This window comes from Callithrix jacchus, chromosome 9 (genome assembly GCF_049354715.1).
Source record: "Callithrix jacchus isolate 240 chromosome 9, calJac240_pri, whole genome shotgun sequence".
NCBI lineage: Eukaryota > Metazoa > Chordata > Mammalia > Primates > Cebidae > Callithrix > Callithrix jacchus.
In genome coordinates this window covers 126,821,884-126,846,467 of record NC_133510.1, presented here as the reverse complement: position 1 = coordinate 126,846,467, position 24,584 = coordinate 126,821,884, and the positions used below count along the sequence as shown (strand labels likewise).

General features: G+C 42.8%; 1 protein-coding gene across 4 annotated transcripts in view; it reads right to left on the bottom strand.

Moving 5' to 3' along the window:
* Positions 1–1,408: 1,408 nt before the first annotated feature.
* GTF2H3 (general transcription factor IIH subunit 3) overlaps positions 1,409–24,584 on the bottom strand; it is a 31,629-nt gene continuing 8,453 nt past the window's right edge. Inside the window, exons 3-14 of one of the 4 annotated variants that reach the window (XM_035258087.3) lie at positions 23,315–23,489; positions 18,957–19,063; positions 15,580–15,746; positions 13,053–13,115; positions 11,553–11,582; positions 11,380–11,408; positions 9,393–9,467; positions 8,277–8,330; positions 4,379–4,447; positions 4,036–4,171; positions 3,883–3,919; positions 1,409–3,799 (exon numbers count right to left, since the gene is read on the bottom strand). In XM_035258087.3, the coding sequence (XP_035113978.2) occupies positions 3,730–3,799; positions 3,883–3,919; positions 4,036–4,171; positions 4,379–4,447; positions 8,277–8,330; positions 9,393–9,467; positions 11,380–11,408; positions 11,553–11,582; positions 13,053–13,115; positions 15,580–15,746; positions 18,957–19,063; positions 23,315–23,416 (939 nt within the window). In that variant the 5' untranslated portion in view covers positions 23,417–23,489 and the 3' untranslated portion in view covers positions 1,409–3,729. Of the gene's footprint in view, positions 3,800–3,882; positions 3,920–4,035; positions 4,172–4,378; positions 4,448–8,276; positions 8,331–9,392; positions 9,468–11,379; positions 11,409–11,552; positions 11,583–13,052; positions 13,116–15,579; positions 15,747–18,956; positions 19,064–21,688; positions 21,807–23,314; positions 23,490–24,584 lie in introns of those variants that run through there. The other 3 variants (XM_054239079.2, XM_002753142.6, XM_078337641.1) reach the window with 3 other exon arrangements.

The following is a 24,584-nucleotide window of genomic DNA, read 5'->3' as shown; positions in this document are numbered from 1 at the left end:
ACTGTGCCCAGACCCAGATCAAGTATCTTCTCTGATCACAATGGAATAAAACCAGAAATCACTAACAAGAGGAACTTTGGAAAGTATACAAACACATGGAAATTGGCCAGGTGCAGTGGCTCACACCTGTAATCCCAGGTGTGATTAGGAGGCCAAGACAGGTGGATCATCTGAGGTCAGGAGTTTGAGACCAGCATGGCCAACATGGTGAAAACCTATCTATACTAAAAATACAAAAAATTAGCTGGGCATGGTGGTGGGAACCTGTAATCCTAGCTACCCTGGAGGCTGAAGGAGGAAAATCACTTGAATCTGGGAGGCAGAGGTTGTAGTGAGCTGATATCATGCCATTGCACTCCAGCCTGGGCGACGAGAGAAACTTCATCTCAAAAAAAAAAAAAGAAAGAAAAAAAAAGATCATTCATCATGACTCATTAGGATTCATCCCAGGGATACAAGGATGGTTCAACACAGGCAAATCGACGTGATACATTGTGTCAACAGAAGGAAGGACAAAAGCTATCTGATCATTTCAATGGATGTTGAAAAAGCATTTGATAAAATTCAACATCCTGTCATGATAAAAAAAAAAAATCTTCAAAAAACTGGGTATAGAAGGAACATACTTCAACGAAAAAAAAAAAAGATATAACAGACCCACAGCTAACATCACACTGAACAGGGAAAAGACAAAGCTTTTCCTCTAGCATTTGGATGGCCACTGTGTTGAATACCAGTGGCCAAAGTGGGCCAATAAAGATGCCCACTTTGGCCACTGGTATTCAACACAGTACTGAAATCTTAGCTAGAGCCACCAGTCACGAGAAAGAAATAAAAGGTATTCTAATTAAAAAGGGAGAAAGCAAAATTATCCTTGTTTGCAGATACGATATTGTATCTAAAAAACCTAAAGATGCCGCCGAAAAACTATAAGAATTGATAAATTTAGTAAAGTGTCAGGATACAAAATCAACATAGAAAAATCAGTACTATTTATTTATTTACCTATTTAGAGACAGGGTCTCACTGTCACCCAGGCTGAAGTTCAGTGGTGTGATCATGGCTCATTGAAACCTCTGCCTCTTGGGCTCAAGTGATCCTCCTACCTCAGCCTCTGGAGTAGCTGAGACTACAGGCAAGCACCACCACACCTGGCTAATTTTTATATGTTTTTGTAGAGACGGGGTTTGCCATACTGCCCAGGCTGGTCTCAAATGATCCGCCTGCCTCAGCTCCCAAATTGTTGGGATTACAGGTGTAAACCACCAAACGCAGACCAAGATTTGAAATTAAAGTTCTTCACAGTTGAATACGAAATTGTCTGGCATTTAACCAAATGCAGTTTAAAAGTACACATTTGAAGAAGAGTTGAATGAGCATGAGATAAACAATGAATGAAAGGAAACAATTCAACCAAATATGAAAATTATTTTATTATAAAAATTTATATAAAATAACTCGTAAGTTCAACAGTTAAAAACAAGTTAAACAGAACAAAGCAAATATATGACATTTCAAGTGAAAAAGTAATAATAAAAGCCTGGCTAGCTTGTTTGAAAGTTTATCTCTTTTTTTTGGGGGGACGGTGTTTCGCTCTTGTTACCCAGGCTGGAGTGCAATGGCGCGATCTCGACTCACCGCAACCTCCGCCTCCTGGGTTCAGGCAATTCTCCTGCCTCAGCCTCCTGAGTAGCTGGGATTACAGGCACGCGCCACCATGCCCAGCTAATTTTTTGTATTTTTAGTAGAGACAGGGTTTCACCATCTTGACCAGTATGGTCTCGATCTCTTGATCTTGTGATCCACCCACCTCGGCCTCCCAAAGTGCTGAGATTACAGGCTTGAGCCACAGCGCCCGGCCAAAAGTTTATCTCTTTTAGATATACACTTTATTTCCTAGACTTAAAATACTGATTTCCATTATGCTCAATTAGTATAGGAAATATTAAGTATTATTTTTAAAAGACAGGTTCTCAAACTCAAGGATTAACAAATATTTGCAAAGCGATCACCAGTCTTTGTCTATTTGTTTAAAAGCACATATCCAGAATATAAAATCTATCTGAAATTATCTAAGTATCAAATTATTTTAGTAAGACTCAGCTTGTATAAAGAGAAAATTAAAATCTTATTTACATACAAAGTTTTGTACACAATGGGTTTGTCAGTACACTTTTTTTTTTTTTTGAGAAGCAGTTTCACTTTTGTTGCTCAGGCTGGAGTGCAATTGGCGCCATCTTGGCTCACTGTGACCTCCGCCTCCTGGGTTCAAGCGATTCTCCTGCCTCAGCCTATCCAGTAGCGAGGATTACAGGCACTTGCCACCATGCCCAGCTATTTTTTGTATTTTTAGTAGACACAGGGTTTCACCATGTTGGCCAGGCTGGTCTCAAACTCCTGACCTCAGGTGATCCACCCACCTCGGCCTCCCAAAGTGCTGGGATTACAGGCGTGAACCACTGCACCTGGCCATCAGTACACATTTAAAGAAGACAAACCAAACCAGCCACTATTCCTTAAATTCTTGGTACAAATATGTGCTAGAAGCTAAAAGGACTCTTAATAATTTCAAGATTACATAGAAAAATATATTTTTTGTTGTTGACATTACAAATACTTTTGCTTTTGAACTTATAAACATTTTCGGTGTTCAGTCCAAATTTTTAGCAGAGATAGGCTCTCACTTTGTTGCCCAGGCTGCTCTTGAACTCCTGGGCTCAAGCAATCCTCCTGCGTCGGCCTCCCAAAGTGCTGGGCTTATAGATGCAGTTTCAATATTAACGTGGATTCCCCCCCTCCATTAAAAAAGGAAAGAATTCAATATGAAAACCATACTTAACAGAGAGCCCATTTTCCCCAGAAAATTCTCCCTCAGAACCAGTCATTAGCTTTCACAAATAAGCTCTTCCCACAACTGTTTTTGAAGATTTTCTTCTGCACATGTTCTCCTTACTCATTTAAAATGAGATTTTGTAGTTATTTGGTGACAAACTATTATGTAGATGACTTTGTCCACATATGTACTGATATCAGACAAAAAAGTAAATATTTGCAAATAAATATCTGAGGCTAATATCTGTCTCAATTTAGACAGTAAGAATTTTATGGCCGGACGCGGTGGCTCACGCCTGTAATCTCAGCACTTTGGGAAGCCAAGGTGGACGGATCACTTGAGGTCAGGAGTTCAAGACCAGCTTGGCCAACATGGTAAACCCTGTCTTTAGAAAAAAAAAAGAATTTTATTTACATGACTATTGCAGTTAACTGTTGATTCAAATAAGATGCTCTATGTTGATTAGTGCCATCACTCCACAAACAATCCCTTTTCCAAAGCTAAGGTCAAATTTCGCATGCCACGCATTTCACAATGAGGACCTGGATTCAGGTAGTAGGTTACAGAGCCCATGGTGGGTAATGACAAGCTGACTTTAACGAATGATCATTTCATTAAAAAAATAAAAGCCACAAACATGTGCTTTCTTGCTCCTTTTTGGACAGAAACGAGTCATAGAATATTTTAGGATCTTATTGCATAGAATGACTCCCTGAAACAAATCAGTGCTCCAGAAGCACAGGATGGGAAGGATGTTCGGGAAATACTTTCTGTAAGAAGGTCACTACATTAAAAATCATCCTATACCTATCTTTATTTTGTTCAGTCTTCCCGACAAAGATTCTGCTACATAATTTCTATTAACAGCACTAACAGGCCAAGAAAACAGCTGATCCTCAGGCAGACACTTTCAGCTTCTTTTTCTTGGCTTTCAGTACTGGAGGCAGAGAAATCTTGAAGGCTGTCCTGAAATTACAGAGAGGAAAACATTTTGTAATGTTCTAGAGCTGTGACGTATGAGCCACCCACACAATCTCAAAGGTACTTACTCGCAGGTAGTACAAATGGGGCTGAAATTGCAGAATACTGTAAATTGGAAAAAAAAAAAAAGAAATAGGGTGGCTGAAAAACAACACAGCTGAGAAACTGTTTTCCTGCCCCCCAACATAGAAAAAAAAGAAAAACTAGGTACATGAACTTACTTGACAAACACACAGAACAGACATAACCAATTTCAATGAGATTTCGATGACAGAAGCAAGCAGCCCTGTAGTCAACATGAACTGGGGGTGGCAGGATTAACTGAGATCTCTGATCTTGATCGGGAAGAAACATCCACTGTAAAATAAACAAACAAAAAGAAGGTTTATTTAAAACATTGAGAAAAAATAACGTGAAGCCCACCCTTCTAGGCCTTGAAATTCCAAGGCCCACATGTATTCCTTTCTTCCAAGTACTAGCACCAGCCATCTTGCTTCCAGTCCTTTCCCAGCACACAGAGGTCGTCCGTCCCTCTGGGCATCAGGGTTGCCGCTGTCTCCTTACCAGCAAGTACTGCAGAAGGGACGGCATCTGGGGCACCTTCAGGTACAGTCCTCCTGTGATGTCACAAGCCTGCAAGACACAGACAGTTTGCTGCCAAACTCACACTTATATAGGCTTTCCAGAGGAGTGGGATTCTCACCAGCAATGCTTTAGGTCTACAAAACCAGAGGGGGATATGCAAATTATTATTATTATTTTGACAGAGTCTTGCTTTGTCACCCAGGCTGGAGTGCAGTGGCGTGATCTTGGCTTGCTGCAACCTTCTCCTTCCGGGTTCAAGTGATTCTTCTGCCTCAGTCTCCCGAGTAGCTGGGATTACAGGTGCCTGCCACCATGTCCCTCTAATTTTTGTATTTTCAGTAGAGATGAGTTTCACTTTGTTGGCCAGGCTGGTCTCGAACTCCTGACCTCATGATCCAATCACCTCAGCCTCCCAAAGTGCTGGGATTACAAGCGTGAGCCACTGTGCCTGGCCTCTGCTTTCTATCTCTATGGATATAACTCCAATTGTACCTAGGAAATGAATTGCTGGGTCACCTGCTAATTCTTTTCTTTTTTTTTTTTTTTTGACATGAGTCTCACTCTCTCACCCAGGCTGGAGTGCAGTGGTGTGATCTCAGCTGATTGCAATCTCTGCCTCTTGGGTTCAAGTGTTTCTCCCCACTTAGCCTCCTGAGTAGCAGGGATTACAGGCATGTGTCACCACCACATCTGACTAATTTTTGTTTCTTTTTTTTTTTTTTTTTGAGACAGAGTCTAGCTCTGTTACCCAGGCTGGAGTGCATGGGGACAATCTTGGCTCTGGGTTAGGGTTTTACACTTGGATCTTGGCTTAGGGTTTTCTAGCTCTGATTCTAGGATTGAGGGTCCTCTGATAGTACAGTCCTGGTTCAGTCGGTCTATTAGATTCATTTACACATTTAACAACTATTTTAGAGCACTGTGCAGGGTTATAGCAGTCAACAGTGTCCATCCTCGTGAAGTTAACGTTCTAGTGGAGAAGACAGAGAGTAAATCAGTTAAGTAAATGCAAAAATAATGTTATAGGTTATGACCACTTCTATAAAGAAAAATAAAGCAGGGTAAGGGAAGAGGGAGTAACACTGACACTGGTGGTCAGGGAAGGCTTCTCTGAGGAGGTGGCACAGAAGTAGAGTCCTGAAGGCAGGCAGGGAGTAGGCCATGCAAACACCTGAGGGAAGAGCTTGCGAGCAGAAAGAACAGCTAAAGCAGGGACCCTCTGGCGGAAGCAGGCCTGTTTCAAGCAGTAGCGAGGAGGCAGGTGGGGCCAGATAGGAGAGGGAAAGTGTGAAAGATTCGGGCAAAAGGTTCCCATGAGCCTCAGCAGGCAGCATCTGAAAGGCCCTGGCAGGCCCCGACTCTGGGTTTTAGTTGACATGTGATGACAGGCCGTGGGAGGGTTTCAAGCAAGTGAGCACCATGTTCTAATTTATATTAGGTTGGTGCAAAAGTAATTGCAGTTTTTGCTGTTAGATTATAGGCATGAGCCACTGAGCTAAGCCAGGATATATTTTAAAGACAGAATCAACAGGATTTGCTCATGGACATTAAAGGAGGGAAGAGAAGAGGCAGGAAGAGTTGGGTTTTTGCTTGAACTGCTGAGTGAGCTGCATTGCCACTTAGGAAGATGGGGCAGGAAGAGGCTGAGAGGACAAACCAAGAGCTCTCTGCTTCGGACACATGACGTTGAAGATGCCTGCCAGACGTCCAAGAGGAGGTACTACGTACATGGCTGATCCTGCAAGTCTGGAACTCAGGAGAGTCTGGGGCTGGACTAGAGAGTGAATGTGAGGGTCGAGGAGGTAGAGCTGGCATTTGAAGTCATGGCAGAGGCAAGATTGTCTTGGAGTTACAGATAATGTGTAGAATGAAATGTGTTGCTAACGCATGAATTCAAACTTTTTGAATTTTTACTACTGAAACATAATACATACAAGAATCTATATACATAATGTGTAAATATGGTGTGTGTGGTTTTTTTTTTTTGAGATGAAGTTTCGCTCTTGTTGCCCAGGCTGGAATGTAATGGCACCATCTTGGCTCACTACAATTTCCGCCTCCCAGGTGATTCAAGTGATTCTCCTGCCTCAGCCTCCCGAGTAGCTGGGATTACAGGCATGTGCCACCATGCTTGGCTAATTTTCCTATTTTTAGTAGAGATGGGTTTCTCGATGTTGGTCAGGCTGGTCTCAAACTCCTGACCTCAGGTGATTTGCCCTCCTCAGTCTCCCAAAGCGCTGGGATTACAGGTGTGAGACACCGCGCTTGGCCAAATATGGTTTAAATAATAAAATAAACATCATATATCTACGATCAGCTGAAGAAACAGTACAATCTCAGAACCTTTGAAGCCTATGAATTTCTGACTGGACCTTGCTCTCCTCATCCTTCATCTGCAGTAACCTAAATTCAGGGTTTGTCACAGTTTTGTGCTTGTAACTTTAGGAAACAACACTTGTGGCCAAAAAACATCTAACATAAGCTTGGTAATTTCTTCAGACTTTTTTTTTTTTTTTTTTTTTGAGACAGAGTTTCGCTGTTGTTACCCAGGCTGGAGTGCAATGGCACGATCTCGGCTCACCGCAACCTCCGCCTTCTGGGTTAAGCAATTCTCCTGCCTCAGCCTCCCGAGTAGCTGGGACTACAGGCGCGCACCACCATGCCCAGCTAAGTTTTTGTATTTTTAGTAGAGACAGGGTTTCACCATCTTGACCAGTATGGTCTCGATATCTTGACCTCGTGATCCACCCGCCTCGGCCTCCCAAAGTGCTGGGATTATAGGCGTGAGCCACCGCACCTGGCCATTTCTTCAAACTTACTTTAGTGTTAGGGTTTTATTTCCCTTTCAAGTTAAAGTAAAATTCAGTTTTTGTCTTTTTCATTAAAAAGCAACATCTGGCTTTGTGAGCAGAGAGAACACCTAGCGCAGTGACCCTCTGGCGGAAGCAGGCGTGCTTCAGACCCTCAGGCAGTAGCAAGGAGTTGGGTGGGGCTGGATGGGAGAGGGAGAGTGTGAAAGATTCAGGGTAAAAGGTTCCCAGGAGCCTCAGCAGGTAGCACAGTGGCTCACGCCTTTAATCCCAGCACTGTGGGAGGCCGTGGTGGGTGAATCACGAGGTCAGGAGTTCAAGATCGGCCTGGCCAAGACAGTGACACCTCGTCTCTGCTAAAAATACAAAAATTAGCCGGGTGTGGTGGCAGGCACCTGCAATCCTAGCTACTCAGGAAGCCGTAGCAGAGAACTGCTTGAACCCAGTGGGGGAGGTTGCAGTGAGCCCAGATCCCGCCACTGCACTCCAGCTTGGGTGACAAAGTGAGACTCTGTCTCAAAGAAAAAAAAAAAAAGCAACATCTGATAGTGCTGTCCAACAGAAATATAATGCAAGCAATATGTAATTTAAAATTTTCTAGTCGCTCCCTAAGAAAGGGGGAAATAAATACATAAAATTAGCTTTAGGCCGGGCACGGTGGCTCATGCCTGTAATCCCAGCACTTTGGGAGGCCAAGGTGGGCAGATCACGAGGTCAGGAGTTCAAGACCAGCCTGGCCAACATGGTGAAATTCTGTCTCTACTAAAAATACAAAAATTAGCCGGGCGCAGTGGTGAGCGCCTATAATCCTAGCTACTTGGGAGGCTGAGGCGGGAGAAACGCTTGAACCCGGGAGGCAAAGGTTGCGGTGAGCTGAGACCACGCCACTGCACTGCAGCCTGGGTGACAGAGCAAGACTCTGCCTCAAAAAAAAAAATAAAAAATTAGGTTCAATAACATGTTTTATTTAACCCAATATACCCAAAGCATTTTCATTTGAATTGTAATCAATATAAAAATCACTAATTTTCATAACCAGCCACACAAAGCATGGTTTTAAAACATACCTGTTGGAGGAGCCCTGAATCGGAGTCTAAAACACAGGCATCAATCAAAATATTCTGAAAGAAACATTTTGAAGATATTACAGGAATAATGACAATAATGACTACCCTACACTGAGCACCTACTACACGCCATACTCTATGCTTAAAACAGCTTGCTCAATACGCATCATGACTCTGGATGGCAGATACTCCATTTGCATTTGGCAGCTGAAGCACCCAGGACATGGCTGGGCTGTGGTCACAGAGCCAGCAGGTGGCAAAGCTGTCACCCCACTCAGCCTATCTCCAAAATTCATGCTTTTTTCTCTACATCATGCTGCCACTCCATAATAGAGAACATTATGCAAGGCTACAGCCGCACTTCACATGAAAACTAAAGTTTTAAGAAGGTTTTCTTTATAAATATATCAAAGAAGAAATGTATACTTCATCTGAACGTGTCAGCTTTTTGCAAAGTAAAAATACTGAATCCTTTTTTTTTTTTGAGACGGAGTTTCATTCTTGTTACCCAGGCTGGAGTGCAATGGCGTGATCTCGGCTCACCGCAACCTCCACCTCCTGGGTTCAGGCAATTCTCCTGCCTCAGCCTCCCGAGTAGCTGGGATTAAAGGCGCACTATTTTTTGTATTTTTAGTAGAGACAGGGTTTCAGTATGTTGACCAGGACGGTCTCGATCTCTTGACCTCATGATCCACCTGCCTCAGCCTCCCAAAGTTCTGGGATTATAGGCGTGAGCCACCGCGCCCGGCCAAAATACTGAATCTTTATAGACCTCACCACAGCAAAATGATAAAGAAATTGAGGCAAGGTTTATACAGCAAACTGTCAAACCAGGGATTCTTGGCATGGGGTCCAAAGATGGGCTAAGGGTGACCTGAATACCATAAACTCTATGCAAAACCGTGGCTGAGTGCACATTGTTTTGGAAATGCATCAGATTCTCAAGTGGTCCAGGACCCAAAATAGAGAAAAGACTACAACACAATACAGATTCTGGATTCCTAGCCCATTCACAAGGCAATTTAATCAGAATATCTCAGAGTAGAGCATTCAAAAAATGAAACTCACTCCTTCTTTATGAAACAAATACTTTTAAAACATAGGCTCTTGGTTCACCTGTTTCTGTGCTGCGAAGATGACATTCATGAAGTTCATATACTGCAATGCACTGTCTTCTGCAGCCTTAATCACCTAAAAATCACAGCCATGTTAATTCCGCTCAGGCACATCCCAGTTCTCTCACACCAGTGTCACACAATATACTGTGAACCACAATCAACATTATTCCAATCTGTCTTCCCATTTATCATTATTAAATGATACCTAAAGGATAAAGATGATAGTAACATTTCCACCCAAATCCCACCACCCAGCGACAGTCCACGTAAGGGTTTGAGGAACTCATTCTCGAGAGCACCTGTGTAGGTAGGTATATACGACACACACACACAAAATACACACACATGTACATACGCCCAGAATACACATATGCACACACAAAATATACACATGCACACCCAAAATACACACACAAAATACAGACACATGCACATACACCCAAAACACACACTCAAAATATAAACACACCCAAAACACACACAGTCAAAATACACCCCAAACACACATGCCCAAAATACACACGTGCACATACACCCAAAACACACCCACATCCAAAATACATACACCCTGAATACATGCACAACCAAAACACACACATACACATACCCGAAATACAGGCACAAACACCCAAAATACACCCTGAAAATATACACATTCCAAAATAAGCACATCCCCAAAATATACACATCCAAAATACATACACACAAATACACATACACCCAAAACACACATACCCCCACACCCAAAATATACCCCCCAAGAAACATATCCCACACACACATCTAAAATACACACACAACAAAATACATACACCCCAAAGTATACACACCCCAAATACACGCATAAAACACACACAAACCCAGAATACACACACCCAAAACACACAAACACACCGGAAACACACATACATCCAAGATACACATACACACACCCAAAATGCACACACTCAAAATACACACACAGGTGTCAGGATGATTACCTAGGATTCTGCAACCTGCTTTTTCAGTCCACAATATATGTGGGAAAAAATATTTTAACGTTGATGAATTAGAATATATACTGTGCTTCTTGCTGACTTCATAAATATCCACCATTTAAGCAGTTTCCAGTTCTCCATTTTAAACAATGCTCTGATGACACCCTCATGTACCCTTGCACAACTCTCTAATACTTCCAGGAAATAAGCAGTGATTGATTACTGATATGGACATTTAATTTTGATACAGATTACCAAAATGCACTCCAGAAAAATTTTTACCAGTTACCCTCCCATCAGCAATGCATGAGAACAATCAATCCCCAACTGCACCATCAACCTTGGGAACTGCCAGTTTTTTCATTTGTGCAGAGCAACAATGAAAATCTCATTATTTGACATGTTTTGCTTACTAGCAACACTGAACATACTGTCAAACGCTAACCTGACCTTTTGCATTTCTTCTTTTGCAGACTGCTTGTTTTCTACCTGTTTTTCTTAAGCTTGACTTTTAACAACTAATTTATAAGAGCCGCTTTTTATTTTGGAAATATTGGGTTAATTTTCTGTCAGGTAGCTCTGCTGGAAATACTTTTCCTAAAACTTTTTCCTTCATCCTTGTTTTGGGAGTTTCATATTTTCAAGATCTTAAGCTTTGAGTTTCATATCGTGCTTAGCAAGGCACTCACCTTCCCAAACTACCAAGGTTATTTTACTCTAGCACGTCCTCCGCCTCCCAAGTTCAAGGTATTCTCCTGCCTCAGCCTCCTGAGTAGCTGCGATTACAGCGTGCACCACCACGCCGAGCTAATTTTGTATTTTGAGTAGAGATGAGGTTTCATCATGTTAGCCAGGCTGGTCTCTAACTCCTGACCTCAAGTGATCCGTCTGCCTCCACCTTCCAAAGTGCTGTGATTACAGGCGTGAGCCACGGCGCCTGGCCTCCAGTTTGTTTTCTAATTGTCTACAGTTGTCATATAAACAAAGTAATGATTTTTGTAATCTTACCAATATCCTTGATTTCATTTCCTGATTATCTAGAAAGAGAAAAAAGCAGAATAAAATTTAACTAAACCTTACTAAGCATATATGGCTTCCTAATCAATGTTTAAACAGTCCAGCAAAGACATCTGGTAAAATAAGTAGGATTACGGTTCTCATAGAAAAATGCAGGCTCTTACCTTTAATTTCCTTGTTCATTCTATGAATGTCTTAATTTTTTAACATTAAGGAATACAAAAATATTATTTTACTTCATACATATTTATAGTAAAAAGAAAAATAACCTCCAATTTTAAATAAACCTGGCATCTACATAGCTAAGAAAGGAAATTCGGCCAGGCGCAGTGGCTCACGCCTGTAATCCCAGCACTTTGGGAGGCCAAGGCGGGTGGATCACGAGGTCAAGAGATCGAGACCATCCTGGTCAACTGGTGAAACCCCGTCTCTACTAAAAACACAAAAAATTGGCTGGGCATGGTGGTGCGTGCCTGTGATCCCAGCTACTCAGGAGGCTGACGCAGGAGAATTGCCTGAGCTCAGGAGGTGGAGATTGCGGTGAGCCGAGATTGCGCCATTGCACTCCAGCCTGGGTAACAAGAGTGAAACTCTGTCTCAAAAAAAGAAAAAAAAAGAAAAAGAAAGGAAATTCTCCACTTACTAACACGAGAGCAATTGAGGGTTTCAGTTACTAACGCTGCAGTCAACTGGGCTTTGTAATCTGACCAAAATAAAATCTTTGTCTCAGAAAATTAAAATTAGCAACACTTGACTCTCCTATTCTTATCTACCGTGTCCTAAATTTGAGTCCTGGGACAAGTATTGATTCACACAGATGTTCAGGCAACCCACATCAAACTCTAGGACAAAGGAATCACTCAATACTGTCCCTGCCCCCAAAATTAATGCCATAAGACTGAGAAAACGTCACACAGATAAAATGGAAAGGTATTGCCCTATGCTACGTGGAAAACAATCTGTACACCAATGGGGAAGTGGCCACTCATTTACTAAGCTTTAGGGCTCCTAAGCAGCTTTTAAAAGTCAAACACTGTTCCCAAGTCAAGAATATGAAAATGTTTTAAAAGTTCTAATTTATCAAAATAAGAAACAGGAAAGCAGCCTGAAGCAGCGCTCCCTGCAGGCAGAGAGACACAATGGAGAAGCTGGAGTTGTCTCACTCTTCACACTTCCAGTTTTTACGGCTTGTCTTAAAAAACATTTCAGAGCTGGCTGCGCATGGTGGCTCACACCTGTAATCCCAGCACTTTGGGAGGCTGAGGTGGGCGGATCACCTGAGGTCAGGAGTTCAAGACCAGCCTGGCTAACTTGGTGAAACTACATCTCTACAAAAATACAAAAAAATTAGCTAGGTATGGTGGCAGGCGCCTGTCTCAGCTACTCAGGAGGCTGAGGCAAGAAAATTGCTTGAATCCAGGAGGCGAAGGTAGCAGTGAGCCGACATTGTGGTACTGCACTCCAACTTGGGTGACAGAGTGAGACTCTGTCTCAAAAAAAAAAAAATTTCAAAGCCAATATAAACTATTTTTTTTTAAGTTACCCTCCACTTCAGGGTACTCACACCTCCCATTAATGGGCACCCAAGGTCCTAACAAATGTTGCAAGTTCATATATGTTTATTACAGAAGACACCTTCTAAATGATTCAGACACCAAGGATACAGCAAAGGGCTTTGGCCAGGGATCCTGCCAGCAGAGTTTCTGTATGTTGGCCCTTTATGTCACCTGTGAATAACAGAAAACATTTAAAAGGGAATATTTAAGTACTTGAACCAAGCATGCTTTCAAACCAAAGCATTCTTCATGAATGAAATCAAATAAGACATTTCGAACTAGGTTTAAAAACATAGCAATGTGTTCTTGGTAATGGTTAACTAAGCAGCTTTTTAACCTTTTCTCAATTTAAAACAGCCTGGTGTTTTTTCAGGGCCAGTGGAAGGGCAGGGGAAACAGGGAGTTAGTGTTTAATAGGTACAGAATTTCAGTTTGTAAAGATGAGAAAGTTCTCATCATGGATGGTGGTGATGGTTGCAAAACAAGGCAAATATACTCAACATTACTGTACATTTAAATATTGTTAAAATGCTACATTTTATGGTATGTAAATTTTACATTAAAAATTCTAAAAATTGGTAAAATGGCAAATTGTTACTTGTATTTACCACACAAACACAAAAAAGATCCTGCTTTTTCTTGGAAAGGTTCTAGTTTATTCCTGGTCTACCTAGTACAAAATGTCGTGCATAACTCTAGCACCCTGGCCAGGGCACCAAGCTCTGAGGCGCCCTGCCCTCCCTCTCCCACCATCCCCTCCTTCCCATCACTGTGCTCAGCCAGTGCAGGGAAGACTGGAGAAACTCCTTCCTCTTGCCATGAGAAGCAGGGAGCAGTTTGCCACTTGTTTGGTGACTCGGGTGAAAAAAGTCACTCAAGAAATCAAAATCCTAAAACTGCAGTTCAAGAGGGCAAGGAGCCCGGATTGACACTCCATGCCAATCAGCCTAGAGCTGGTCCTGGAGGACTGACACCCCATGGGTGAGGTCACCACAAAAGGTCTTGAACACTATACTGTGAGGCTGAGCTGGGACTTAATCCTGGAGGCCAGTGACTTTCAAAGTAAGATTTGGAACCAGCTATAGGGGCATCACCTGGGCCTGTACTAGAAATACAAATTCTTGGGACCTCCCTAGACCCAGTGAACCAGAAACTGTGAGTGAGGCTGACACTGTCTTAACAGGTTTATAATTTCCAAACCATAAAATTCTGGTCTGAAAGTACTTTTAGGTACACGATTCAATTATTTATAGTAAATTTACAATTAGGCAACCATCATCACACTCCAATTTTTGAACAGTTTCCATTACCCCAAAAGATCACTAGGGCCCATCTGCAATCACTCCCCTGTCCCTGCCCAGCCCTGGGCAACCACTAACCTACTTTCTGTCTCTCTAGAACTGCCTTTTTCTCAGGTGATTCTGATTTAAGCTAAAGTTTGAAAACCACCACCTGAAGGCAACAGGGAGCCAGGAAAGGCCTGTAAGCCCTGGAACCGTGGCTTTGGTTTTTAAGACGATAACCCTCTAGAGGCTGAGTGGAAAGACCTGACTGAGGAGACAGGAGTCAGAAACCCAGTTAGAAGCTCTACTTCATCTAGAGCAGTGGCTCTAAATGTGGGGTGAATGTGCTCTACAGGGAACACTGGGCAATGTCTGAAGATAGCTGGTTCTCACAACTAGGGGGTATTATGATGTCTAATAGTCCAAGGCCGGAAGTGCTGCTAAACATCCTACAATGCCCAGGACAGCTGCCACAACCAAGAATTATCCAGCCCAAAATGTCAACAGTGTTGAGGCTGATCATGACGACAGTAAGGGATGGGGGCTGGGTATGATGGCTCTCGCCGGTAATCCCAGCACTTTGGGAGGTGAAGGCAGGAGGATAGCTTGAGCCCAGGAGCTCGAGACCAGCCTGGGTAACATAGCGAGACCCCATCTCTATTAAAAACAATTTTTTTAAATAAAAAATAAAAAGCTGACAATAAGGAGTGGGACTCTGGAGACCATTCTGAGGCTAAACGACTAGGATTATGTAGCTGATTATTATGTTGGTTATGAGGAGTCAAAAACGAAAGCTTTAAGTTTAGAAAACGAGGTAGATGGGGGCAGACAGAAATGGGGAATGGAAATGGTGTGACTGAGAACAAAGATAATGAGACTAGCTTGGGCCACGTCAAGAGACTGAGGACGCTGAAAAGGGGGCATTTGAGCTTGAAAGAAAGTCTGGGTTAGAGACAGAATTGGAAAGTGTCCGTAGATGAAAGATAATTAAAGGCAAAGTGGATGCGAACACAGAGGGAGAAAAGATGAAAATCACCTAGGGAATTAGGAACACATTTTAAGAGACAAGATAAAGGAAAAGCCAAAAATAGAGACTATGAAATAACGTTTCAAGAAAAGAAGAACAGGTCACAGGGCATTCTTAGAAGCCAAAAGGCATGTTTCAAGAAGTAAAGGCTGGTCAGCAGTGTCAAATGCTTGCCAAATAATGCACCGACTTTGATGAAAATGATTTTTCAAAAGATGCAACATGCAGATATACAGTATAAAGAACCTCACATCTTTGAACTTAAAGCCTAAAGGCCTCCAAAGCCAACTCTATTTGCGAAATAACAATTTTTAAAAGCTGTTACTTTTGGTCATTAGATCTTTAATCTCTTCAGCAATAACTTCATTTGCTGAGGTTAAAAGTTCGTATTTTCCATCTTTACTCCCAGAGGGATTAAATTCAGAAGGAGGGTTGCCGGGGTCTCCGAAGAAGTCTCCAAGTCTGCCATTCTTTCCAGGATATAAGAATCGGCTGAAACAGCAGGGAGAAAAAACCTGGTTACACCAGGACTCACTGCCCATGCTCACTCATGATCAGAATGAAATTCAGCAGAGACACCAACAAAATCACGACAATCTGGGACTCACAAGATTCCACAGTAAATTTCGTTGTTTAAAAATGTCTAAGATAAAATTTAAAAAGAAAAAGGCATAAAAACAAAGAAAAAAATACATAAAATAGGCAAATTGGCAAACATTTGTCTATCACCACAGAATGTTTTACTGGTTCCAGTGTTTTCTGAAAAGTGTGGGGAAATAAAGAGGGTGTTGGGTTATAATCTCCAAAATGCTGCCGAGGGGTGCCCCATGCTTCCTTTCTCAAATGACAACAACAACTCACTACCAGTTTATTATTTAAGGTACACGTCTATCCCAGTAATAAAAATCTGGTCCAAAGGTCCCTGAAAAGATTCTCCTACTGATTCATGCCTTTTTTTTTTTTTTGAGACGGAGTCTGGCTCTGTTGCCCAGCCTGGAGTGCAGTGGCATGACTTCAGTTTGCTGTAACCCCTGCCTCCCAGGTTCAAGCGATTCTCCTGCCTCAGCCTCCTGAGTAGCTGGGATTACAGGGGGGCTGCCACCATGCCTGGCTAAATTTTTTGTATTTTTAGTAGAGATGGGGTTTCATCATGTTGGCCAGGCTAGTTTTGAACTCTTGACCTCAAGTGATCTGCCCGCCTTGGCTTCCCAAAGTGCTGGGATTACAGGCACTTTGAGGCACCGTGCCCAGCCCTTTTTTTTTTTTTGAGACACACTCTCTCTCTTGTTGCCCAGACTAGAGTGCAGTGGCATGACCTCAGCTCACTGCAATCTCCACCTTCTGGGATCAAGTGATTCTCATGCCTCCTGAGTAGCTGGAATTACAGGCATGTACCACCACGCCCAGCTAATTTTTTGTATTTTTAGTAGAGACATGTTTTCACTATGTTGGCTGCTATGAATGGCTGGTCTCAAACTCCTGACCTCAAGTGATCTGCCCAGCTGAACTTCCTGAAGTGCTGGGATTACAGGCGTGAGCCTTGTGACTTTTAACATAATCAGGGCTGGGCGCAGTGGTTCACGCCTATAATCCCAGCGCTTTGGGGGGCCAAGGCGGGTCAAGAGATTGAGACCATCCTGGCCAACATGGTGAAACCCCGTCTCTACTCCACTGCACTCCAACCTGGTGACAGAGGGAGATTCTGTCTCAAATAAAAAAAAAAGATAATCAGTTAGAGAACATTTTTGATTTTAAAAACAAAAACAAAAAAACAAAACAAACTTTGCCTGGTATAGTTTTTATTGGTATTTTAACCAAACTAGCATCATCTTTTCATCCAATTCTGAGAAAAAAAAAGAGTATGTGTTTGGTGGCCCACGGGCTCTTTCACCCCACCAGAAGAAGCAGGCAGCCCTAAGAACCAAGAAAACCTGAGAGCTAGCCACATGCCTGAGAGCTAGCCACACACCTGAGAGCTAGCCACACACCTGAGAGCTAGCCACACACCTGAGAGCTAGCCACACGCCTGAGAGCTAGCCATACGAAATATGTTAAGCAAGAGTCACTTCTACTGTAATGTGGTGATTAAGACACAGAAGAGCCAGGCGTGGTGGCATATCCCTATAATCCAAGCACTTGGGGAGGCTGAGGTAAAAGGATTGCTTGAGCCCAGGAGAGCAAGACCAGCCTGGGCAACATAGTGAGACCCCCATCTCTACAAAAAACACAAAAATTAGCTGAGTGTAGTGGTGCACACCTCTTGTCCCAGCTACTTGGGAGGCTGAGGCAAGAGGATCACTTATACCCAGAAGGTCAGAGGCTGCAGTGACCCATGACCGTGCCAGTACACTCCAGTCTAGGTGACAGAGCAAGACCCTGTCTCCAAAAAAAAAAGACAAAGAAGACATAGAAGAGCTGTGCCTTACATGCACATTTAACTCTTGTGTCGGTACATCATGTGAGAAGTAAGTACCGTTTCAATTATTCATAAACTCTTGCTGTCTCTGTGGCCACATTTACATATCAGCTGCAGGCTATGCACCATCTTGCAGTGGGTCTAACACAGCCAGTTTCACACCAGTGTTAGAAACCACCACTGTTTCCTGGGCCAAGCACCAGATGGAGTAGTTGGCTTGGGTTTAGAAGCCAGTGTTATAAGAAAAATCCTTATTTCTTTTTTTTTTTTTTGAGACGGAGTTTCGCTCTTGTTACCCAGGCTTGGAGTGCAATGGCGCGATCTTGTCTCACCGCAACCTCCACCTCCTGGGTTCAGGCAATTCTCCTGCCTCAGCCTCGAGAGTAGCTGGGACTACAGGCACGCGCCACCATGCCCAGCTAATTTTTTGTATTTTGAGTAGAGATGGGGGGGTCTCACCATGTTGACCAGGATGGTCTCGATCTCCTGACCTCGTGATCCACCCACCTTGGCCTCCCAAAGTGCTGGGATTACAGGCTTGAGCCACCGCGCCCGGCCCAAAAATCCTTATTTCTAAACACCAGATCCACTCACAGAACAGGGAAACAGTCACGCCCTGAGAGCTATGCAGAACCAAGGGGAAACAGAATCACATCCCCCATTTTACTTGCACTCTCAGGCAGACACAAAATGAGAAGGCAGGTGAGGGAAAGTAGCTGCCCAATTTGATAGCTCTGTCTCTCTTTGCCTAAATAACATAGTTCAATCTGTGCAGGCTGGGCGCAGTAGCTCACGCCTGTAATCCCAGCACTTTGGGAGGCTGAGGCAGGCAGATCACGAGGTTAGGAGATCGAGACCATCCTGGTCAACATGGTGAAACCCTGTCTCTACTAAAAACACAAAAAATTAGCTGGGTGTGGTGGCACACGCCCGTAATCCCAGCTACTTGAAAGGCTGAGGCAGAACTGCTTGAACCCGGGAGGCAGAGGTTGAAGTGAGCCAAGATTGCACCATTGCACTCCAGCCTGGTGACAGAGCAATACCGTCTCATTAAAAAAAAAAAAAAAATCTGTGCAATTTACATGGGTCATACTATCTACCAATAATCAGGCTTGCAAAATTCATGGATATCACAATGTACATGTACTGGCTCTTGGTGCTGTGGCTGTTCATTGGTACAGAAGACATTTTCTTTTGCAGGAGAGTAGGAACAATACATGTCGACTGGCACAAAAAGCTCCTAAATGTTAAGCACTGAAGAGGAAAAGCAATCACAATGGTCATACCTTTCTTGAATGTGACTTGCTATCACAGCAAGCTTGTTGGAACGATTCATGAATAAATGAGAATTTCCTAGTACCATCACAGCATCCATGCATTTGGATAGAGTAAACTGTTAAAAAAAAAAAAAAAAAGATATTAGAAAAACAAATTAGCTATCCAAATAACTATGTCAGGTCTTGACATAATTTAAGATTTCGTTGCCGGGTGCAGTGGCTCAAGCCTGTAATCCCAGCACTTTGGGAGGCCGAGGCGGGTGGATCATGAGGTCAAGAGATCAAGACCATCCTGGTTAACATAGTGAAACCCCGTCTCTACTAAAAATACAAAAAATTAGCTGGGCATGGTGGTGCGTGCCTGTAATCCCAGCTACTCAGGAGGCTGAGGCAGGAGAACTGCCTGAACCCGGGAGGTGGAGGTTGCGGTGAGCCGATATCGCACCATTGCATTCCAGCCTAGGTAATGGGAGCGAAACTCCATCTCAAAAAAAAAAGATTTTGTTTAGGCTGGATGCAGTGGCTCAAGCCTGTAATCCCAGCACTCTGCAAGGCCAAGGTGGGAGGATTGCTTGAGTCCAGGAGTTTTAAGACCAGCCTGGGCAACATAATGAAACCTTAGCTCTATAAAAAATAAACTAAACTAGCCAGGCATGGTGGAGTGCACCTGTAGTCCCAGCTACTCTGGAGGCTGAGGTAGGAGGATTGCTTGAGCCCTGGAGATCCAGGCTGCAATGAGCCAAGATTGTAGTACCATACTGCAGCCTGGGCAACAGAGCAAGACCTGGTATTTAAAAAAAAAAAAAATGACTTCATTTAAATTTTAGACAAGTATTCACTGTTAAAAATTTGCTCAGGAGCTCCAAAGCCATAAACAAAAACACTTGAAAACTATAGTTTTCTAATTTTACTTATATGAAATCATTTCTACATCAGCACAATATTCCACAAGTATTTGCAGTGTAACATTTAAGGAATAACAAACATGTCACACATCTCCTGTGATAAAATTTCCAGCAAACTATTACTATATGTGGAGGAGATAATTAATACACACTGATAAAACTGAAGGTTTTTAAGCTTTTAATTCATTTGTTCACTAAGTATACTGAGCCACTACTCTATGTCTGGCATATACTTAGTGAACGACTTACTGGTTGCTCAGTATACTTAGTGGGTAAATGAATTAAAAACTTTCAAAGTTTGAAAAAACAAATAAAGAATATCCCTTCTTTCATCGAGCTCACCTTCCCATAAGAACTAATATTAAGAAATAAAATTCGGTATTTTTTTTGGTGCTCTGTATGTTCAGAGAAAGTTCTCTAGTAACAAAGAAATTATCTTTGAAGGCACAGTCTTCATAAATAGTTATTTTCATAACCCTGGAATAAGGCCTGCTTCTCTTAAAGAAATAGTTCAGGTAGAAAACAAAACACTGGTGGCCAGACATGGTGGCTCACGCCTGTAATCCCAGCACTTTGGGAGGCCGAGACAGGCGGATCACCTGAGGTCAAGAGTTGGAGACCATCCTGGCTAACATGGCAAAACCCCGTCTCTACTAAAAATACAAAAATTAGTAGGGTGTGGTGGCCCGTGCCTGTAGTCCCAGCTACTCAGGATGCTGAGGCAGGAGGATTGCTTGAGCCCAGGCGGTAGAGGCTACAGTGAGCTGAGATCATGCCACTGTACTGCAGCCTGGGTAACAGAGTACGACTCCATCTCAAAAAAAAAAAACCACTGGTAAATTTCACCCTACTGGAAAAACAACTTAAATCTATTAAAATTTCTATTTGGCAAAAAGTGACGATATAAATAAAAGTGAAAGAAGACAAGTTACAAACTAGGAAAAAAATAGTTACAACACATGACAAGTAATGGGTTAATCCTTTAATACAAAAAGCGTCCATAAATCACTAATTTAAAAAAAGCACACACAATGAACACCAAAAGAAAAAACTGGGTGACGTCCCAAGAGAAATCTAAATGGCCATGAAATACACTAAAATTAAATTGAGATTACATTGTTTTTTGCACCTCATATTGACAAAAGATGAAATAAGGAGAAAGAACAATCTTGTGTTGGTACAAGGAAAAAGTACTCTCATAACCACTGGTGAGTGCAAACTCAGCCTTTCTGGAGAGTAACAGGGCAGCATGCAGTGACGTGCTGGCAGATGCTTAACTAGTCGCCCCCCAAAAGCTAGCACACATGTACACAAGTACATATGGATATTACTGATATAGCAGGAAGTAGCACACAGTTTACAAATAGCAATGAAATGCACAATACCCTTTAGGGGAAATTCCATACAACCAATGGATTCTCACAGAATGCCTATATTGATTTTTGCTGAATTCTTGTATCCATAGCCAATTGAAAAATCAATACGGTTTCAACTGAAAAATGAGTATAGTTCTAACATGAATACTGTGTGATTTTTTTTTTGTTAACAAGAGAAACAATGCTTATACTTGGCATAAGCAACTATGTAAGTAACTACTATAAACACTGTGTTATGAGGTTTGTAATATACACAGGTGTAATATATATGACAATAAGAACGCGGGGAAGGGGTGGAAATGGATCTATATCAGACCAAAGCCTCTACATTTTACTGGAATTAAAAGAGTATTAATCTAAAGTAGACAATGGTAAGATACATACTGTAATCCCTAGACCCCCTGTTGTGGGTTGAATTATGCCCCTGCAAAAGATAAGTTCAAGTCCTAACTTCTGGTACCTGTGAATGTGATGTTATTTGCAAACAGAATCACTGCAAATAAAATCAAATGAGAAGAGGTCACACTGGAGTAGGAGGCACGCTAATCCAAGGACACCAATGTTCTTAGAGGAGAAAACGGAGACACTCAGGGAGGAGACAGCCCCATGTGATGACACAGTCGGCGACTGGACTGAGGTATCTTCAAGCCAAGGAACGCTAGGGACTGCAGCAACCACCAGAAGTCAGAAGAGGCAGGGAAGATCCTCCTGTACAGGTTTCAGAGGAAGCACCTCGACTTCTAGCTTCCACCACAGAGACAGTTCTATTGTTTTAAACCACCAAATTTGTGATACTTGGTTTTGGCGGCCCTACTGAATGAATAGAGCAACCAGTAGGAAAATAACTGAAGGAAGGATGCAGTGGCTCATGCCTATAATCCCAGCAGTTTGAGAAGCCAAGGCAGGCAGATCATTTCAGGTCAGGAATTAGAGACCAGCCTGGACAACGTGGCAAAACCCTGTCTCTACTAAAAATACAAAACTTAGCCGTGTATGGTGGCACCCGCCTGTGAGCCCTGCCCCTCGGGAGGCTGAGATGACAGTGAGCCGAGATGGTGCCACTGTACTCCAGCCTGGGTGACAGAGCAGTCTCAATTAAAACAAAAACAAAAACAGGGAAAAACGGACTGGACACAGGGCTCCTGCCTGTAATCCCAGCACTTTGGGAGGCCGAGGCAGGCAGATCACTTGAGGTCAGTTCGAGACCAGTCTGGTCCATATGGTAAAACTCAGTCTCTACTAAAAATACAAACATTAGCCAGGTGTGGTGGTGGGCGCCTATAGTCCCAGCTACACGAGAGACTGAAGCCGGAGAACTGAGGCAGAGGTTACATTGAGCAGAGATCACACCACTGCACTCCAGCCTGGGTGACAGAGCAAAACTCCATCTCAAAAAAAAAAAAAAAAAAAAAAAAAAAAGAAATATACAATTCAACAATACTTCATTTCAATACTCTATTCTCGATAATTTTTTTTTTTTGAGACAGGGTCTTGCTCTGTCTCCCAGGTTGGTGTGCAGTGGCACTGTCATGGCTCACTGAAGACTCAACCTCTTGGGCTCCAGTGATCCTCTCAGCCCCCCAAGTAGCTGGGACCATAGGCACGCTATCAACCAACTTGAACTAACAGACATTTATCGAACACTTCACTAGAAACAGAGAATGCATATTGTTTTCAAGTAGACATGCAACATTCTCCAGAACAGAACACAGAATTGGCCAGACATCAGTAAACTAGTTTTGTGAAGGGCCAGAGAGTAAATCTTTTAGGCTTTTTGAGCCATGCAATCTTTATTGCTACTCAACTCTGCTGTTGTAATGCAAAGCTGTGACAGAAAACATACATATTTATGAGTGAGGCTTATTTACAGATCCAGAAATTTGAATTTCATATAATTTTTTTTTGAGATGGAGTTTCACTGTTGTTACCCAGACTGGAGTGCAATGGCACAATCTCGGCTCACCGCAACCTCTGCCTTCTGGGTTCAAGCAATTCTCCTGCCTCAGCCTCCCGAGTAGCTGGGACTACAGGCACGCACCACCATGCCCAGCTAATTTTTGTATTTTTAGTAGAGATGGGGTTTCACCTTGTTGACCACGACGGTCTCGATCTCTTGACTTCGTGATCCACCCGCCTCGGCCTCCCAAAGTACTGGGATTATAGGCGTGAGCCACTGCTCCCGGCTCATATAATTTTCAAGTCACAAAAATATTATTCTTCTGAATTTATTTTAAACCATTCAAAAGCAGAAGACAGCTCACCTGTAATAAAAAGAACAGACAAGAGGCCAGATCCGGCTCATGGACCCTAGTTTGTCAGCCCCTATGCTAGGCTATAAAACAAGCCTTTCTTCTTTTTGAGATAGGGTCTCACTTCGTCACCCAGGCTGGAGTGCAGTGGCATGATCTAAGCTCACTACAACCTCTGCCTCCTGAGTAGCTAGGACTACAGGCACGTGCCACCACACCTGGCTAATTTTTTTGTATTTTTCGTAGAGATGGGGTATCACCATATTGGCCAGGCTGGTCTCCAACTCCTGACCTCGTGATCCGCCCATCTCAGCTTCCCAAAGTGCTGGGATTACAGGTGTGAGCCATCATGCCCAGCCTGGAAGTTTCTAAAAAAGTTACACATCTACCTGTATGACCCACCATTCTACTGCCAAATATGTACCCAAGAAAAACAAAAATATATGTCTATAAAAAGACTGGTATATGACTGAGCGTGGTGGCTTATGCCTGTAATCCCTACACTTTGGGAGGCCAAGGCAGGTGGATCACTTGAGGTCAGGAGTTCGAGACTAGCCTGGCCAACATGATGAAACCCCATCTCCACTAAAAATACAAAAAATCAGCTGGGTGTGGTGGCACGTGCCTGTAATCACAGCTACTCAGGAGGCTGAGGCAGGAGAATCGCTTGAACCGAGAGGCAGAGGTAGCAGTGAGCCGAGATCGTGTCACTGCACTCCAGCCTGTGCAACAAGAGCAAAACTCCATCTCAAAACATAGATACATAAATAAAAATAAATAAATAAGAAGACCGGTATACAAATGTTCATAGCACCTTTATCCGCAATAGACAAAAATTCGAACGAACCTAAATATCCATGAACAAGAGAAGATACAAACAAATTGTGGGATATCTATATAATGGAACACTAGCAATAAAAATAAATAAACTATGGATGCATATAACATTAACAAATCTCAAAATAATTATGCTTAGTTGGCTGGGAACAGTGGCTCACACCTGTAATCCCAGCACTATGAGAGGCCAAGGTGGGCATATCACTTGAGGTCAGGAGTTCAAGACCAGCCTAGCTAACATGGCAAAACCCCATCTCTATTAAAAATACA